The 20,149-nt window shown below is 33.3% G+C and overlaps 1 protein-coding gene across 1 annotated transcript in view; it reads left to right on the top strand.

The window, feature by feature from the left end:
- The window catches only part of TINAG (tubulointerstitial nephritis antigen), an 83,963-nt gene that overhangs the window by 31,964 nt on the left and 31,850 nt on the right, over positions 1–20,149 (top strand). Inside the window, exons 5-9 of the mRNA XM_011960198.1 lie at positions 4,577–4,700; positions 8,885–9,035; positions 11,236–11,416; positions 12,877–12,922; positions 16,019–16,142. Of these exons, the coding sequence (XP_011815588.1) occupies positions 4,577–4,700; positions 8,885–9,035; positions 11,236–11,416; positions 12,877–12,922; positions 16,019–16,142 (626 nt within the window). The remainder of the gene's footprint in view (positions 1–4,576; positions 4,701–8,884; positions 9,036–11,235; positions 11,417–12,876; positions 12,923–16,018; positions 16,143–20,149) is intronic.

The following is a 20,149-nucleotide window of genomic DNA, read 5'->3' as shown; positions in this document are numbered from 1 at the left end:
GACAGAGCAAGACTCTGTCTCAAAAAAAACACAAAAAACAAAAAAAGATTAGTTCATTGATCTGCTTCACAATAAAAATGATATGAAGTAAATGAAATAAAATAAAATATTTTGCATTGGACCAAATCCTGAACATTTAACATCATGAACATTATTATCATGTTTTAGAGCTCATATACATTAGCAGTTTGTAAAAAATAATGCAGTGAAGACAAAAATTTTCAAAACTGGTGTTTCTCAGAACGATTTTATTCACTCCTTTTGTAATTACCTATTAAAATTCCTCAGAACTAGTGTTCTAACGAACTCATTTAAGGAAATATCACAGTTCATCCATTTTCAGATGCATATTTTTTTCACTCGTTAACACATCTGAAATTGAGATGCTTTCTTACATTTGATGATGCCTTGGGTTCAATGAAATACGACATTGCCCTAGTAACTTTAATGGCAATTATGTGTGCTGTTTTAGTTATGATTAGGCTCAACTGAGAGTGACAAAAATTCAAAATGACAGTTGCTTAAATGAGATAGAAACTGATTTCTCACCAGTAAATCTGGAAGTGGAGAGCCCTGCACTGGAATTGTACTCTGTGGTGTTGGATACCCACACTTCATTCTTCTTGTTGCTCCATTGCCCAGCACCTTTATTTCCAAGGTCATGTAATGGTTCAACAGGACTGCTCTATGTCCATCTGTAATGCCTACATTTCTGCCAGCAGAAAAATACAAAAGATCAAGACAAAGGAGCAAAAGTCAAGTGCCAGCTGTCTCTTAAGGAAAGATCTCAGAAGCTGCCAAATGATGCTTCTCCTTACATTTCACAGGGTAGAACTTAGTGATAGCAGCCTGGGTAGGGGGGTTGAGGGGGGTGTGGGGTGGGGCTGGGAAATAGGCAATTACTGTACATATTGATCTTTATAAGAAGTATATTATTAAAATATTACTCTAATACATATAATATATAATAAAAAACTAGAGACTTATCAAAGAATACCTCTTTTAAAGGTAAGGCATAAAGACAAATGTTGAAGATGAGAAATTCATTTAGTCATTAGCAACTAAAAAATTAGCCCTTTCATCCCCAGTATCAAATAGTTCCGAAATTTCTTGGTATTCATGGCCACTGACCTTAGATTGTAAAAGTCATAACATAATTTCATTCTCTGTTGCTTCATTTGGTTATCAGGTCACTGTGAGCATCCAAGTTTAAATGGGTGGGGGGAAATACAACTACAAATAGAGGGGCTGATGCACGCAGAGGATATTGTGTAGATATAGACTCAATTGTAAGAATGTTTAGAATTTATTCTGAGGTTCCTGAGAAAATTGATCAGTTTATCTCAAGCTACGCTATGATTACATTTCCACCACTCTTTTAGAGATTTTAATTTAATTAAATGCAAATGTTATATAATTCTCCAGTGTTTATTGTTGTATTTAATTCTCATATTTGCCCACAATGTCTTTAATTTCTCATTTTTAAATGGAAATACTGAAGCAGGGAGACTGTTCACATTGAACATCAAATTTGGCTAATACTGATTTGGAAATATAGTTAGATCCTGATTAAAATATTTTTCAACACTACAATTAAAAGAATTAAGTATATCTATATGAAATCATGTAAGTCTTTCTTAAAAATGAATTTCTATCTACTTAAGCCAGTGTCATTTTGGAATTTCTGTCACTATCAGCTGATCTTCTTGATTCTTTTGCTTTACTAAGCAAAATAAATTAAAAACAAATGTATCATTCATTAAAGCCAAACTTCTATTACCAGTTCCTTACAGCTGTTATTCTGTAATGCTTACCTTTATTTACAAACTCTAAACAATTTACTTTACAGAGAAATATAGTAATTATGAAATAATGAAATTGAAAATTTTCTGCGGTTTTATAGTATCAGATTAGCTGATATCATGAGGCAAATAAAAAAATACATACCTGCTGGGCCTCAAATCCTAGGAGCTCATTTTTAGTAAAAACAGTAATAAATAAATGGTAAAAGTCTTGAAAATCCAGCAGATGATCTTCATAAATTGATCTGGCTTAGTGAATTGGTAAATAAGTTTTTAATAAAAATGTTATTTTGCTTGTTGTTTCACTATTGCATTATTGAGAAGGATTCACCATTTATATTTTTTCATTTTTAAAGAATAAATCATAAAAGCAACAAATGCATGCTGGTATTATAATTTAACTTAATGTGCCTATGGAGGAAAACATACTTTTACCTGATAGATATGTATTTCATTACTATTATTAAAAATTTATTTAGTATCTCCCATATGCAAAGAACTCTGGTAGGTTTTCAAATGTGGAGGTCAATTTCTAAATAACCGAACCCTGCTGAATTGTATTTAAAGTAATAGTTACATGTTTATTGTATCAGTAGAATAGAAGGAAAATATCCTAGCTTTGTCATTAAATTGAAATTTTAAAGTGATAAAATAACTATTGACACTCCGCCTATTTTTCTGAAAACATGAGGCAACTTAGTATTATAAATACTTAAAGGCACACTGACAAACAAATAATACAAAATTGGAGAGTATGAGTTTTAAGATATGTATATTTCTGCCCCAGCTAGGAAGGCACCTTTCAAAAGTGAGTCTGTATCTCTCAAATTATCTACCCAGAGCAATAAATGTATTCTGCCCCAACCCTAAGATTCTGCAATGCAGTCCATCTAATGACATCAAAACCCCCAAATCACTTAGCTGTCTATGATACCATACTTGACGTTATCATGCAAGCACTTCACAATGATCTGCTTGGTGTTTTTGGCACTTTCTTCCATCATCTAAACAGCAGTAATGGGCCTCAGGATATAATAATGTTCTTATCAGGTGGTAATAGTTTTTGAAGTCAAAACTGAACTCCCCTAGTAAAATACAAATTTATAAATTATTTTGGATGAAAACCTTTTCAAGTAGATGTGTAAATTCTAAACGTTCCTTGTTTTAGTCCTGGAAGCTATTATGTACTTAACAGAAGTAATTTTTTTTTTTTTTTATGCAAGATACCAACCAGATCAGTAATATGACTGGTTCAAGGCACAATCATAAAACTTTTACATTGGTAAAGATTTTTAACATTTTACTTCTGCTGCAAATCAGCCATTTATTTCTGATAAAGCAGGGAAACAACAGAAATGATGCAAGTTAAGAATTTTGAAGCCTGAGTGTAGTCCTAGGAGCATTTCTCGTTTAACTGAGGGACTCAACATGCCTTTTAACTGTTAAAAGTTAGTTTTCTCATTCATAAAAAAGAGTTAATAATATTTGTCCGCGAGTATATCACACAAGAATATTGAGAAGACAAAATAAAATAATGAGTATTAAAACATTAAAACACTTTCAAAACTTTAAAGAACGCTCAGAAATGATTGGTGTGTGCGTGTTAACATATATAAACAACCGATGAAAAATTAATAAACAAATCGTTATTTGATTTAAGCCTGATTATTTTTGGAAGTGAAAGTCATCTCTTTAGAAAGTTTGGGAAATAACAGGTTATTGGGTTCTACATTTTTTTAAATGAAATGAACAGAACAAGTTTCATACAATTTAATTGACTTATTGGAAAGATGGCAGCCAAAACTGACTTTGCCAGGGCTTTAACCTGGACTCCTAAGACATCATACTTTTGCACAGTTGCTCTTACACACTTCCAGAAGTCCTTTTTTTCTTTCTTATTTATTTATTTATTTATTTTTTGAGATGGAATCTTGCACTGTTGCCCAGGCTGGAGTGCAGTGGCGCAATCTCGGCTCAGTGTAACCTCCTGCAACCTCTGCCTCCCGGGTTCAAGCAGTTCTCCCACCTCAGCCTCCTGGCTAGCTGGGATTACAGGTGCCCGCCACCACGCCCGGCTAATTTTTTGTATTTTTAGTAGAGACAGGTTTTCACCATGTTGGTCAGGCTAGTCTCGAACTCCTGACCTTGTGATCCACCCGCTTCAGCCTCCCAAAGTGCCGGAATACAGGCGTGAGCCACCATGCCAGGCCCTGAAGTCCTTTTTAGTCTTCAAGTATTTTATAAATATCAACCAATTCATCCCAGTTTTATTTCCTAATAGCTGGTGTAAAATTGATGTGTTCCTTGGGGAACATACAATATATAATTATCATAAATAATTATCATAAATGCACCTTTTCAAAATTAATTTCATCTCAGAATCACATACACTATTTAAAATAGGAGAAACGGAGAAGTAAATGTTCTTTAGGAGGACAAATTTGAATAACACCATGTGGTCTTCCTATGGATGAGCAAAACTCTGATTCAAGGTGATAGAAACATTGGCTGATATTACTGCACTGAGTAGTAACCCAGAAAAACCATTCTATGTGTTTTCTTCATGACTTTGTATTAGGTTATGAGTCCTCATATTGAATTGTTATTTTTAACCATATAGTGAAATATAAATCCCACGTAGCTATAGTTCATCTGGAAACTTGAATGTATAAAATAATTTAAAAAATAATTATAACTTTATAAAAGGGCATGACATTTTCCTATTGAGACATATTTGAGAAAATCTCATAAATGTACCTCTTCTTCCTCTTTAGGCTCCTTTACCTGCAACAACTGACCTTCCAGAGTTTTTTGTTGCTTCTTATAAATGGCCTGGATGGACTCATGGCCCATTGGATCAAAAAAATTGTGCTGCATCCTGGGCATTTTCCACTGCAAGTAATAAAGTCATTTTAATTCCTTTCTTATAAACTACTCCTTTTGGGTCTAGAGACTGAGAGAATAATTAAACAATTTTAACAATTAGAATATTTAAATATTAGCATATGATCAAATAAAATCTCATTGTGACTGAAGAATGCAACCTAAAGATTATATAAAAATCCCATTTTTAGTCTAAAAGTTGTTTTTTATTTTTAAGGTGCAATTTTAAATAGAGAGTTAATCAAAAGAGTGACAAAATAAAGTTGCTAAAATGTGTTTGTCTATTCCGAGTTAAGGCCAGATAATAAAAAAAGGATTAAGGTTCTTCTTCATTCATATATTATTTATAATTCTAATATACATGTAGACACACCCACATAATCCTCATATTCTTTACTCTTTATACGATTTGCAAAAACAGTTATTAATCTAATTTGATGTAAAGTAAGACTTTAAACCTAAATAATAATGGATCAAATGGATTTATTTCATTTTAAATAAATATAAGCAAATATATAGGTGCTGACTCAAAAGTAATGTAACTGATCTTTTAATAAGAATAGCTTCCAAATTAAGTCTACTGTTACTCAAAAAGTATAAGCAATGACTCTTTTATAGTTACTTTCATATAAATTCACAAATCCAATAAATTAGTTACAGGCTAACCCTCAAATTAGGCCTCCAAAATTATCTTCAAAGGAATGCTGAATATATTTTAGCAATTAAATGAAACCTAACATGATGATTGGCTGTCATTCAATTATCTTCATAAAACCATGCTCTAGGGTTTGCAGGTAATTTCAACAGTGTTCAAAGACAGTTTAAAGCCATTGAAGGATTGTGAACAAGTACACAGGCTCTTCGAGAAGCCAGCTATGAAAGGCAGCATAGCCTGGGAGAGAGAAATGCTGACATTTGTGTCTAAGTATCATTGCTCCAGGGTATCAATCAGACAACTCCAGAAATGCCTTTGATAGAATCATAATGGTAGCCAAGCTCACCCCAAGTGGCTACATCTGTTAATTCACTACTGTTCACACTCCTCTCTGGCTATCTTATGCTGTACTTGATGTGTCAGGGACCCACATGGAGACCTTTCTGAGCTAAAATTTGTTTGTCTATGGATAGCTAAGGCCAGATAATAAAAAGAAGATTAAGGTTCTTTCAAATGGGTGGAGAAAGGTTTAATGTAATAAACCGTTTGCCATTTTGTGTTCATGTGGTTAATGTGTTACACCTAGTGGGTGATCTATAAGACTTTTGCTTAAAATTTACATTATGCCAGTATTTCTGAAGATGTGTAAGGAAAAACATTCATGGTGAAATACTGAAAGCAACTCGCTAGAGTGGAAGATATATTTTGGTGTTCCCAGGTCTCAACCCCACAGATAGCCTCTGCACTGCGCCAAGTCAGGATTGTTCCCCTACCTAATTCATGGAACACCAGAGAGAGGTTTCCTTTTGTGATTCCAAAGGACATAGTTTTGTATCCTGTGAATTCAGTATGATAAATTAGGGCAATTTTTTGTGTTAAATAAAGAAAAAAATGAACTAAATTATCGTAAAGATCTAAGAAATTGTGTTGAGAAGTATTAGTTACTAAAAAAGATTATCTCTCAGAGAAACTAAAAGCTATAAATGGAATAAATAAGTCTCTTAAAAATAGGCACATATATTTTTAAAAGTTGTGTAATCCAATCCAATTCAAGCTATTTTTCAGAAGCCGAAGAGATAAAGGTGTTTGGAGTAGTGGGAGTGATATGTTTCACATACATTTGAAGACGGAATAAAATAAGCAGGGGAAAGAATAGAGTGTGTCTCAGAGGTACTGTCCAGTGAGAGTTTTTAAGAAGAGAGTGGAAAACAATTGGTTGCACTGAGTCATTCTTAAATCTTCTGACCTTTTCTAAATATTTCAAGTGAATTTTGGCTAAACCATCATTGAGATTCAGAAATGTCGGTATAAGAGCAACATATTGCGTAACATGATGATTTAAAACACTTATCCTTTATTTGAAATCTACAGATTTGTGAGGCTGGAAGAGATTTTAAAGGTCACTTTTTTCAAGCCTCTAGTATTATAAAGGAGGCCCATATAGGTAAAGTGGCTTATCTGAGGCCAAAAGATGAGAAATATCAGAAATAATCCTGGAGACCAGGCTTCTAACTTCTGGATTACTGTTTTCTCTACACTATAAAAGTATTTTCTGAATGAAAACACAGTTATATCATTTTTTTTAAATTTCAATTTCATTCTAAACCCCTGTGCTGAATGTCAAAGCATCAAAGAATTTCTCCTTTATTTAATGAAATAGGGAATTATTTTCTTGAGACTATCAGAAGTCGTATAATGCCATTTGCTCCTATGAAATAAATCCTACTATTTGCAATAGTAGATTGGAATTTATTAGGGAGTTGGAGGTTATAGATTTAACACATATTGAGCATCTAAAGAATGCCAGCAATTGCCCTACAGCATTGTAATATGCCATAGTTACATTAAAACCATGTGTATACAAAGATACATATGTAAATGAATTAAATGAACTATTTTAGAAAAATTTTTAATTAGCACCTTGAGGGATTTCAGGACACTGAAAATTTTGATGAGAAAAAAAGCTAAAACTTTCACTAAGAAAAGTGAATGAATATAAGAAAGGTTATTATTTTGTTGCCTTTAATTAAAAGTGAGTAAGAAACTTACTTAGAACAAGACTGAACAAGACTGTACCAGATATTCAACAAGACTGTACCAGATTTTTAACGAAAAAGTCTGTACTAAAATGGTACCACCCCAATTTTTTCATAATCTGATCACTCACATTAGTTTATTTTGGTACCATGATCAAAATGATGGCATCTGTAGGATTTTGCTACTGGTTGATTAGTTTCCCTGGTCTGTTATTCTAAGAGGGCAGAACTATGTCTCCCTTGTTTCTTGTTCATCATTGTAATTTCCAGTGCTACAGTGCCTGTCAGTTAGTAGGTGTTTAATAAATGTGTTGAGGAAAGGAATGAACCAATAACAATTACAATTCTAGGGAATCATATAACAAATGAATAGAAGTTTTAATAATAAAAAGTGTGTGTGTATATATATAACTAATGATATTAGTTAATAATACGATAGTCATTATTAGTTGTATATAGCATTACATATCATCAGTTACATATACAGCTATTAGATTGTATATACATAATTACATATATAGCTATATATAATGAACTATATTATATGTAACTAATGGTATTGGTTAATAGTAGTTACAACAGTTAGTAATGGTAACTGAATAAATATATTCACTTCATTTTATATATACGTATAATCAAGCTGAATTCCATGTTTGCTAAAACAAGATTAAGATAATAATTTTCATTTATGTTATGAACACAAAAGTGTGCTACGTGGCCTTTAGATACTGTATAAGATTGATTCATGTTAGTCTGGATCAGCTTAAGTATGGTCTCCTGGGTAGTTAAATTAGGTACCAGTTTAAAAACAAAGGATTCAGTTTTATTCCAATATATCAGATGACTGTGGATGAATTTCCAATGAATATTTTTATGGTTAGTTTTCTTGATTGCCCCAGTTTAGTTAAATTCATTTAGAAAATACGTATTTTCCTGGGCGAGGTGGCGGGCGCCTGTAGTCCCAGCTACTCGGGAGGCTGAGACAGGAGAATGACGTAAACCTGGGAGGCGGAGCTTGCAGTGAGCTGAGATCCGGCCACTGCACTCCAGCCTGGGAGACAGAGCGAGACTCCGTCTCAAAAAAAAAAAAGAAAAAGAAAAAAAAGAAAATATGTATTTTCCCATGACTATATGCAAGATACTGTTTTAGGTACAGAAAATAGAAATATAAGGAACATATGGCTCTTGCCCTCCAAGAGTTTCACTTGACAGATTACCTAATGAGGAGTGTTCAGGAATATATAGAACATCAAAGGAACAAGAAACTGGAAAAATCTTTGAAGTCAATAGGACAATTGAGTAATATCAAAATAGGACAAAAATTATGACTGAAAGTATGACACAGTTCAACTGGCTAGAATACATAAATACGTTAATTCTCTTTGGCTTTAATTATAAATTACACACAGTTTTAAAGACTACGTTAGGGTTCAAACAAACAGGGTTATGTATCTTATTAGAAATACCGTGTACCATTTGACTATTAATTGATATTCTAATTGAAACAGGTGTGGCTGCTGACCGAATAGCAATTCAGTCTAAGGGTCGATACACGGCCAATCTATCCCCTCAGAATTTGATCTCTTGCTGTGCCAAGAACCGTCATGGATGCAATAGTGGAAGCATCGATAGGGCTTGGTGGTACCTGAGAAAACGTGGGTAAATAGCTGCTCAACATGTGTTTCTAGGATTTTTATGAGTGGTGCATTGTGTTAGAACAAGGAAAATAATTAATCCCAAGATTTTTACAAAAATGTACTTAAAAATACATATACTACATCTACATGAACATAAATATTGTGCTATATTTAAATATATACTATATTTGTTATGTATTGAGATTAGAAGCTATTAGAAACACCTGAAGAATGTGTACGTTTCTAGCTAAATTAATATGAATTTTACTTTTGAAGACTCAAGTAAATATTTTTTTCTTGTTGCTCTGAGCCAAGTGAGTCCCCACAGACAGAATAAAGTAATCACGGTTGCTGATCTCTCTGCTGTGCTTTTCAGTTACCAGATTGAGGAATAGATAATATCAGGTAAAATTAGGCTAAAAATAAGAATAATAATATAAGAAAATAATTTACAGTTGTTTCAACTCATCAGTATGGTTCATTGTCTCCACCCCATTTGTTGAAAAACAGGAGGCTGCATTTCCTTACTTTCAGGTAGGCTGATCCCATATAACATCCTTGTGTCTGCTGTAAGAGCTGATCTACTAAAAAGCTGAGTTATTCAGCTAAAGAAGCTGCAGCTGATAAACAGTGGCGTATATATGTACTGCTCACTTGCTCTTCATCATCCACTCAGTGCTCTGGGTCTGCTATAGGACCAGTTAGATGCTATAGAAAACAGTGGATGTCAGATTCTGATGGATTGCAATAAATTGCTTTAAGTTTTTTCATATGTTTTGCCTAAAATGTGGTACTTTGAACGGGCAACTTGGGCTGATACTTTCCTTGTGTACTAGTGCTTGGTTGGCTTGCGTTTTATATTATGATAAAAAATAACAGCCCTTTAAGAGCTTGAAAATGTAAATTATCATTAAGACCCAACTAAATCTCATTGTATTGGACTGCTTGGGGTGCTGTAACAAAATTCCGTAGACTGAGTGGCTTCAGCAGCAAACACTGATGTTTTGGAGGCTGCAAAATCCAGGACCAGGCTGATCTGGTTCTTGGTGAGGGCTCTCTTTCTGGCTTTCAGATGGACACCTTCTCACAGTGTCCTCACATGATGAAAGAGAGCTCTGGTTTCTTCCTCTTCTTATAAGGTCAGTAATCACATCTATGATGTCCCTACCCTCATGACATCCTTTAAAGTTAATTACCTCCCAAAGGCCTACCTCCAAATATCATTACATTGGGTATAAGTGCTTCAACATAATGAATTTTAAAGTGACACCATTCAGTCCACAGCATTCATCATTTAATACAAATGTAATGCACTTAATGTACTATTTTTTAGGTTGTTTGAGTGTTTTCAATGGTTTTGCTTTTGTCTTGTTCTTTCCTCAGTTTCTCATACTGTGTTGGAAACTATTACATTTTCATGAACCAATCCTAGTGGATACTTCTATGGTCATTTCAACACAGAGTATCTACAATGCCATTACCATGATTTTATTTCCCTTACAATTTACCTTTTTATTCAATATTATTATGTTTGAATTGGTGCCAAATAATTTGTACTTTGCTATGTTTAGTTTCAAAATCGGAAATCAAAATCATTTTCTCTATCTTTTAGATAATGCATGTCTGATAGTTTTCTACCTTATTAACTTTTAATATTATATTAATATTATACTATTTTCCCCCAAAGTACCACAAGCTACAGATATGTAATAGTTTGTATTATGTGAACATATCTATAACTTAATAAAATTATAAAAATACAAAAACAAAACAAAATAAAAATTTTAAAGCTACAGCTTACATAATTTTAATATTCCATCTGAGAGTAGTCAGATTCAATGTCTTGTTTATATTAAATTGAGCTCTTCCAAATTATAATTATATATACAGGTTGAATGGGGTCCTTCCCCTATTAATATTACCACATACTTAATATTGACAACCACTTTTTATCTTCAGGAAATTCTATACTACAGGTAGAATTATTTATTAAAAGTTGATCCAAGTGAGATTTTTAAAATAATAATGAAGAAATAAGAGGAAGGTAGGGAAGAGTATAATGTCACTGAGCTTCTATGTTGGAGCCAGTCACTATTTTGAAAATTATGCATATAAGTAACCAGAATAATTTATAAATGTTTAATTCAGTAAGATTAAATATAAACAGGAAATTATAACATTCTCCTAAATATTACCTTTGCTTCTTTGCTTATTCCTCATAGACTGGTATCCCATGCATGCTATCCACTTTTCAAAGACCAAAATGCTACCAACAATGGATGTGCCATGGCAAGCAGGTCTGATGGGCGAGGAAAACGGCATGCCACAAAGCCATGTCCCAACAACGTAGAAAAATCTAACAGGATCTACCAATGTTCTCCTCCATACAGAGTCTCTTCCAGTGTAAGTATAAATGGCAAGAATCAAGAATAGTTGACTTTCTCGAACGTGTATAGCTCTGCTGTAGCTAAAACAATTTAAAAACTACTTAAAACTATTATATTCTAAAATAAATGTTATATTTTCATGTATAATTTTTAATATTTTTAAGGACTTTAGATTTGGGTATGATGTCTTATCTTTGTAATATTAGCAGTATAAAGAATTGGCTGAAATTAAAAAAATGTCTAAGGAAATAGGGTATTAAAATTATGTTTCATAATATCTGTATATAAATATATTTGAACTTGACAATTAAAAGCTAAGTTAAACTCTGCTTTATTGACTTTTTTGTGTTATTAGCTCGTTTTATCAATCCTTTGCCTCACTCAGCAAAATAACTTAAGAGGACATGGGTCTGATATAAAAAAGACTCCCTTGGATTCTAGTTTGTCTGTTAAAAGCCTAGGCAAATTTACTTCATCATATTAATGTTCCCCAAGCCTTCTCGTTTTCCAGAATCTGTGAATCTCCAGTCCTCCTAATTATCTCCAGAGTACAATTCAGCGTTCTAACCATAGCACGCTGGCCTTTCATAAGTTGGTTTTGACGTACTACTTTTATACACTCATGTCCTGCCAGCATCTGCCACTCTACCCAGCCATAATGTTCCTAATATATAAAACTAGTCTCTGTTCCCCAGGTACACCATGCTCTGTTATACTTTTCCACTTAGCTAGGTGATAATTCCTCTGATGCAAATGGTTATCAAGTCTTTCCATCTAGAATGCCAAACAAATGTCAAGGCCCAGGTAAAAACTTCATATCTGTGAAATTTTCCTTGATTTCCATGCAGAATTAATTTCCCTTTTATGTTTGCAACAATAACACTTTGTGCTTGTCTCTACAATAGATCTTATTATATAATAATGAAATTAGTAGTGTCATTCAACCAAAATGTAAATAAATTGAGTATAGGTTCAGGGTCAATATTTGTTCCTGTCATAGTTTCTGGCATGTACTTTGTGTTCAAAGGCACAGAAAAATGAATGAAATAGTGCCCTGCCTCCCTACAGAGGGGTGCATTATACATTAGGAGACATCATAGAAATATTTGTACTAAGGTTACTGAGGCATCTAACTAAACAATCTTTTGGGATAGCTCTTGTGAGAAAAAAATTAGAGGTACTATTAACCTCCACTAATTAAATACTGTTTTAACTTACCTTGTTTATTTTTTTCTTGATAATCATGAAAGGCTATTGTATTTTCTCTCCACTCCAAATTTACTGTTTAGTGATAAATGTCATTAAAACAAATGAGTGCATCTCATCTTTAACAATTTCATTAATGTAGTGTAATACACATGAGTTTGTCCAAGTACGATTGAGAGTAAATTGCAAACACTTAACATTGTATACCAGTCAATAGGTTTAGTACGCTCTGATAACAATGATATTGCTCATTCATGTTTTTCCATCCAGGAAACTGAGATAATGAAAGAAATCATGCAAAATGGACCAGTTCAAGGTGAGCTTGGATGAAATACATTTTTTTCTTGTTCATTCCTTTAATAAACAACATTACATTGAGCTCATGTAATAGGAGTTCAATAAAAGAAAGGAGTATCCGAAAGGCTTCAATAGTTCTAAAATGAGTGCAGTTATGAGAAGTATGCCTACCTATATCTTAATTAGCTGCCATTTTATTTTCAGAAGATAGACTCATTTATAAACTGAACTCTTAAATATTAATGAAGCATTTGATGATTTGGAAGTTTTTCCAAAATGATCATGGACCAACAGAAAGTCCAACATGAAGTGCCAACTGACTAATTTGTAATGAAGCTTGCTTTATTTATTCAGTCATATTTAAGAATCACACATAGTTTTCTTATCTTCAGTTTAAGTGGATTAGGTAGTGGATTGAAAAAGTTGAGGATTAATATTTTCCTTCTATTATCTCAAAATAAATTGAGTAAACTAGTGTAATTTTGCATTTTACAAAAGGTTTTCCATTTTGATCAATTTTGTAAATGTTTTATTTAGAGTAACAGTAAATAATGAAATCATATAGTTACTTGTACATTGCCTTTGATTTATCTCATCTCTTGTAATAATTTATTCTGCTTGCCTGTTGAATTTTATTTTGCATCAATGGCCTGAATAAGGGTAAATTCACAGAGCATATTCCCTGTGTAAACATTGGCTTGAAGTGCATGGAAGAATCAATCCAATGAAGCCTAAAATTAAAATTTAGGTTGTGAATACTGAAGGGCCTGGAATATATTATCAATGCAGTGGAATAAAAAATAGGCCAAAATTAAATGTAAAACATTTGGTACATACTTAGAGAACTGTTGTCAATTTTAATTTTTCTGAACACTGATCTAGTTAGTATTGGTTAAATATATATATGCAGGAATCATGGATTTTATAATTGTGTTGGATGAATTTTTATTGATCATTATTACCACTTAGCATTTATTGAGAAACTACAGCCTACATAAGCATGTCCTGAATTTAATTTTTAAAAATTATGGGACATTACCCAAAACCTGAAACAAATAAAGAGAAATTTTCTGTTCCCCCTTACAGCTGTGTAATTTGTTGGTCATTTGAAGAGTGAGGGAATTAATCTCTAATTTCAATGCATGCTCCATTAAGTGGTGCTTGTGTGACAAATTTAAAAGATCACAGGCATTTGGAGTCAAGGTTACGCTAAAATATCCCAAATTTGGCATTTGCTATTTAAATAACTTTGGGCAATTTACTTAACCTTTCAGAATCTTCAAGTCATTGTATTATTGTTTCAAGTATTTTTTTTCCTTTTTCCTTCTCTCTCTCCTTCTTTTTTTAATCAGTCAAACAATTTTGAATTGTAATTATTTAAAATTGAGAAAATTTAAGTACCTTAGGTTTATTTTATGGCTACTACTGAAATGCTCATAAATTTCACAGAATGAATCAACAATAAAGGCGTAACATTTCAAAGCAATAAAACAAAAATGCTAGTTATTCAGCATTCATTTAACAAAGGTTTCTTGAGAACCTGCCTCCCGCCAGCCTAAGCCAGGACCAAGAAATGAGCAACAACCAAGCCTCTCATCCGTGTTATAATTCTGTATCATGAGTTTGCTGCACTTTTCCAAAAGTAAAATTGCATGATCATAACTTACATAGTTATATATTCATGAATTTATCAAGCCTGTTTGGTTTCAGAAACTTCAGAAAGAAGCCACCTTTCAGGTAATTATGATGGCTTCTCATCCTTTTTCTTTAGTTGGCAGTGTTTTTCAGGAATAATGAGTATATTTTATTCATGATGCTTAGAGGAAAGTTGAATCATAAGACCTAAAAGAGTGAATGGTTCTACAGAAAAGAAAAGCCAGTAGCAATATCTTCACATTTTTATAAATGGATAGAATGCTGGTTGACTCTTCTTGCTATAAATGTTACATGATTGCCTGCTTGTTATTGCCTGGTCTGGCATACAGCATTTCCCCTGTCTCAGTACGAAAGAGTGTAAAAGCCAGTAGAACCCTGAATGAATAACTTTGTGTCCATTCTTCTAAAATCTGTAGGATTAAAAGTAAGTATAGGTGATGGATAGAGAACAAAAGCAGAGATCTCCATAGAGTACAGTTACATAAATTCTTAAAACCCTATAGGAATGTGTTTTAGAGTAGATAAAGAAGTTTTAACCTCTTTTGCGACTATTTGTACAGCATCAGAAAGGACATGGAACATTAAAAAATGAAACAAAAACAGGAACATTGAAAAGTTATATTTAACTTTGGAGTATAAGCTTTTTTAAAGGATCTGTCAAACACTAGTTACCTTACTTCCTGTTTTATTTAAAATGCTTGTCAAATTAAGACAAGTATTGTACACAGTTGTCAAGCTATACATATATAAGCCCAATTAAAACTTTTTAAATTCATATCTTCTACAAGGGAAGTTTAAAGTCTTCACCCTGAATTGCCAAAGCCCTTCAACAAAGCAGCACACAATAGAGAGATGAAGTAATCTAGGTGAGGGAAGAAGGAGAGCTTTCTAAAGAATAAGCTCTACTTTTTAAAGTGTACAACATTGCTTATCTCTCCAGAGCTGGGAGGATGAAATCCTGTCAAAGTTTTATTTTGCTAGGAGTTTGCTTTTTTATTCCAAGTCACAAAAGAAATATTTGTATTTACTTATGAGGATTAACAACAATTGCTTTAAGCCCAGTTTGCTAGGCTCTGCTAGCTTAATTGGGGTTTTAAGAGGCTTGTGGTAAAGCACAAGGTTAACGGAGAAATAGTAATCACTGACCAGGTATAGTGTACTTTTGTTGCAAGGGCTTAATTTTTGGTAGTAGTGTCTCTGTTGATTAAGACTGGATGGTGTTTTAAAAGCATAGTGTGTACTTAATATTCTAAATAGCTAAAAGTTGTTTTTATAGGATGACAAAAAATATTGCAACTAATTAAATTAAATAGGAAAGAAAATTAGGCTGAATTGCACAGCCCGTTCTTAGATTCAGCTCCTTGCAATTTACCCATTGGTTGTTCCGTGAAATTTTCTGGTGGTTTTTAAAGATGGTATTTTAATACTGTGCCATTTGTTCTGTTGGATTTTATTTTAGCCATAATGCAAGTCCGTGAGGATTTCTTCCATTATAAGACAGGGATATACAGGCATGTTACCAGCACAAACAAAGAGTCAGAAAAATATCGAAAGCTTCAGACACATGCAGTCAAACTTACTGGGTAAGGCAATTAAAAAAATTCATTTAATTCTTTTGGTAAATGAAACTGAAAATAAGAATATGCAGTGTTTTAAATGCTAGAATCCCCTTTGTAGGAGAGATTGTGATACAACTGAAAAACGATCTAAACCTTGCCACTGTTTAGTCATTATTTTAAAGTCCAGTAAAAGGCTAACTCAGCATTCTGGGAAAAAATGATCATTTCCTATCTCTCACTTCTTGTAACTATGTCCTTAAGAATCTGTTCTAAGGGCAAGGAAAATATATTATTGAAATAATTCTACATGTGGCATAATCAAGGGAAGAGAGCAAATCCAAGGCGTATTACGGCTTGGGGAGATGGTTTTGAATAGAATTGCAAATAGCAAAGATTAAGCAGGAAGAGAAGTAAGGTCACCTATAATTCAATGTAAGGTTATTTTATATTTATGTGAGAATTGTAGAAATTAGATTGATCAATTTTTAAAGTAAAATATATTAATGTATGCAAGGGCAAGAAAGAAGTTCAAAATTTGGTGGTGGCATTTCAAGAGTAATATTATAAATAGGCTGTACTCTGACAGACAGTGTGGTTATGAGACCACTTTCTCAGTGCCTTCTCAATTTTATTCTGACTAAAATATCTCATAATGTCCCACTCTAATCCAAATGAAATGCTACAAAGTTTTCTTTTCCATCTAAAACTCTCAGTCTTCTCATATTGCATATTATGGTAAATAACTTCATTCCCATTGAACATGTCTTTAATGACTGAATTTTACTGAGCCTACACAAAGCAACCTCACCTACAATCAAATTGTTATCTTCTCCTTACTGATCTTTGAAACACCTTTCAGTTCTAAGCTATGCAGACAAGCTATCCTGTGTGATGCCTCCTTAATCATTGTCCCTCCTTTATCTTAAATACTCTAATATTTCAATTACAAAATTATCACATTTCTCTGAATCTAAGATAATACTAATTTTGTGACATGTTGATTTCATGAATGTGAAAATACATGTATCTTAGGATTGAAGAATGTGATGTTTCATGTTAATGTAGGATACTGAATCTACAAATTGGAAAAAATGTAACATGTGTGTGTGTGTGTGTGTGTGTGTGTGTGTGTGTATTTGTAAATGTTTCCACCATTCCTAGATAATAACTTCAGTTGAAATCTTGGAGTATTTTTAATGAATCTCCTAGATATATAACTATTGAAGAAACAAAGAAAGAAAGAAAGAAAGAAAGAAGAAAGGAAAGAAGGAAGGAAGGAAGGAAGAAAAAAGATTTTACAGGAAAACAAGATAGTGCAGTACTTCAAATTTTTTGAAAAGGAAAATTTTGCTAATGTTTTCACTAGCAGTATATAAAAATGCCAGTTTCTCAACATTCTTTCAAACATTAGGTTTGAAAGAAACACTTTTCCATTACAATAGGGTTATAAAACTGAATAGTTTTAATTACTCAGCATCACTTGTCTTTAGAAGCCTATGGTAGCTTCCTATTACCCTACTTTTTAAGGTTATATGGAACAAGGTGCTTGCCTTAATTTTTAAAAAATGTGTCATTTTTAACAAAATGAAGATATACTCTCTACTAAAATTAACAACTTAAAAAGAAGATAGTAAAAAAATACCAAATCAGGCCAGGTGTGGTGGCTCATGCTTGTAATCTCATCACTTTGGGAGGCCAAGGTGAGTGGATTGCTTGAGGCCAGGCATTTAAGACAAGCCTGGCCAACATGGTGAAACCCCATTTCTATAAAAAATTACAAAAATTGCTGGGCATGGTGGTAGAAGACTGTAATCCTAGCTACTCAGGAGGCTGAGGCACGAGAATTGCTTGAACCCTAGAAGTGGAGGTTGCAATGAGCTTAAATCTGCATTCTAGTCTGGGCAACACAGTGAGACTCTGTCTCAAAAAAAAAATCCCAAATTATGTCATATTAATGCTCATAGATCATTATTATCATATTTGGTAAAAAACATGTCAGGTAAGTCTTCTCTTTCTCTCTCTGTTAGTGAAAAGTTTGACAAACAAAAATAGAAAGACAGGATAGGATATGGCATTTAAAAATATTGCTATTCAGGCTAACTTTACTTGAATTTAATAAAATTCAATAAAATGAGACATTTTTGATTCTTCAACAAAGGATACGCTCTAGTCTAAATCTCTCTTCATTTATTTTAGACTCTAGGCCCTCTTAGCTACTCAAGGACATGAAGAAGCAATTTTTCCTTTTTCTTTTCTATAATCATTTTTATTTCTACCACCATGAAATAGTGTTGTTATCTCTCAGATTAAAAAAAAAAAAAAAACAACACTTTTTTGGACTCTGCTTCCTCCACACTCCATTTGTGTTCACTCTTTACAGCAAACTCCTTACAAGATTTGCCTGGAATCACTTTCAGTTCTCTTTCCAATCTTTCTTAAACTGCACCAATCATGTTTTCATTACCCCCATCCTCTTCACAAAAATATTTGTTTCAAGGTTATCAAAGGCATCCACATTGCTAAATTCATTGGTCAGATCCCAGACCTACTCATCCTCTTCATCTGATTTTTTTCTAATTGGCCACAACTTTGCATTGTACTTTGCTGTATTTTTCCCCTGTACTTCTACACTTCTTAATGTTGACATGCCCCAGTCTCAGGTCTTGGTTATTCTCTTGCTTCTAGTCTCACTCTGTCTCTGGTGAGCTCATCATTCTCTGAGTTCATCCTGGCTTTAAGTGCCATCTAAAAGCTGACATCAACTGAATTTATATCTCAGCTCAGACCTCTTTCCTGAACTCCAGACTAATACATTCTATGGGCTATTTGACATCCTCACCTGGATACCTTATTAGGGAGGTAAATGCTTCAAATTCAGCACTTCCAAAACCGAACTCCTGATCTTCTCCATTTATTCTTGCTAAACAGCATCAGTCTTTTCTGTCTTAATTAATGACAGCTCTGTTCTTCTATATTCTCTGCTAGAAGCCTTGGAGTCATCCTTTATTCCTTTACTTCACAACTTACTTTCAATATGTCACAACCTCTCTTGGCCCTTTCAACCTATATCCAGAACTCAACCACTGTTCACTATCTGAACTACCATCACCCTTGCCTAAGCCACCATTACCTATTATTTTGTACCTGGATTACTGAAGTAGCTTCTAACAGATTTTACTGCATTTATCTTTGCTCCTTGACGGTCTAGTCTCAACATAGAAAATAGGGTTTTCCTTTTAGAACCTTAGATCTTGTTATTCTTTGTTCAGAATCCTACAATATATTCCCAATTCCATCAGATTAAAAGCCAAATTTCTCACAATGACTTACAAGGGCCAGCATTTTCTTAGGACTCACCTTCTCGCCGACTCCCACTCCCATTAACTTTCTGATCTCAGCTCCTACCCATCTGTACCTTGATTTCCTGCTCTAGTGATTATTTAATGTTTCAGCAACACGTACCCCAGTGCCTTTTCCTCTGCCTAAAATGCTCTTCTACTGTTTATCCAGTTCCTTAGTGTCTGTGTCTACACCCAGTCTCTGCTCAGGTTTCACCTTCTTAATACGTCCTCCCTGGCTGCCCTATTTAATTTGTGACTTGCCCTCTGCTCCAGCAATCCTGATTCCCCTACCTGCTTTATTTTTAAAAATTTTATACAATTATCACTTTCTAACATAATGTATAATTTAATTAGTTTTTTCATGTTGATTGTGTATTGTCTGTCTTCTTTACTAGAATGACATTCCACGAGAGCAGCTGTCTGTATTATTTACTGATGTAGCCAAACCACCTAATATGGTACTCATCTGCTGATTAGTAATGCACTTAATATTTTCTCTTTTCAATGAATCAATGAGTTTTTTCCTTATGTTGTGTGCTAGTTTTCCTTTGCTGTTACTTATCTTTACATGGAGAAGTTATTTGTCAAAAAAAAAATAGATTAGGGAGAAATTAGAGGAGAGAGCTGAGGCACTCTTCAGCTTTGATAAAAGTTTGTAAATGAACCTGTGCTCGTCAAATCAAACTTTTC

The sequence above is a fragment of the Colobus angolensis genome, unplaced genomic scaffold (genome assembly GCF_000951035.1).
Source record: "Colobus angolensis palliatus isolate OR3802 unplaced genomic scaffold, Cang.pa_1.0 Scaffold51, whole genome shotgun sequence".
Classification (NCBI taxonomy): Eukaryota; Metazoa; Chordata; class Mammalia; order Primates; family Cercopithecidae; genus Colobus; species Colobus angolensis.
Note: the sequence above shows the minus strand (reverse complement) of the source record. Positions and strands in the feature narration are given on the sequence as shown.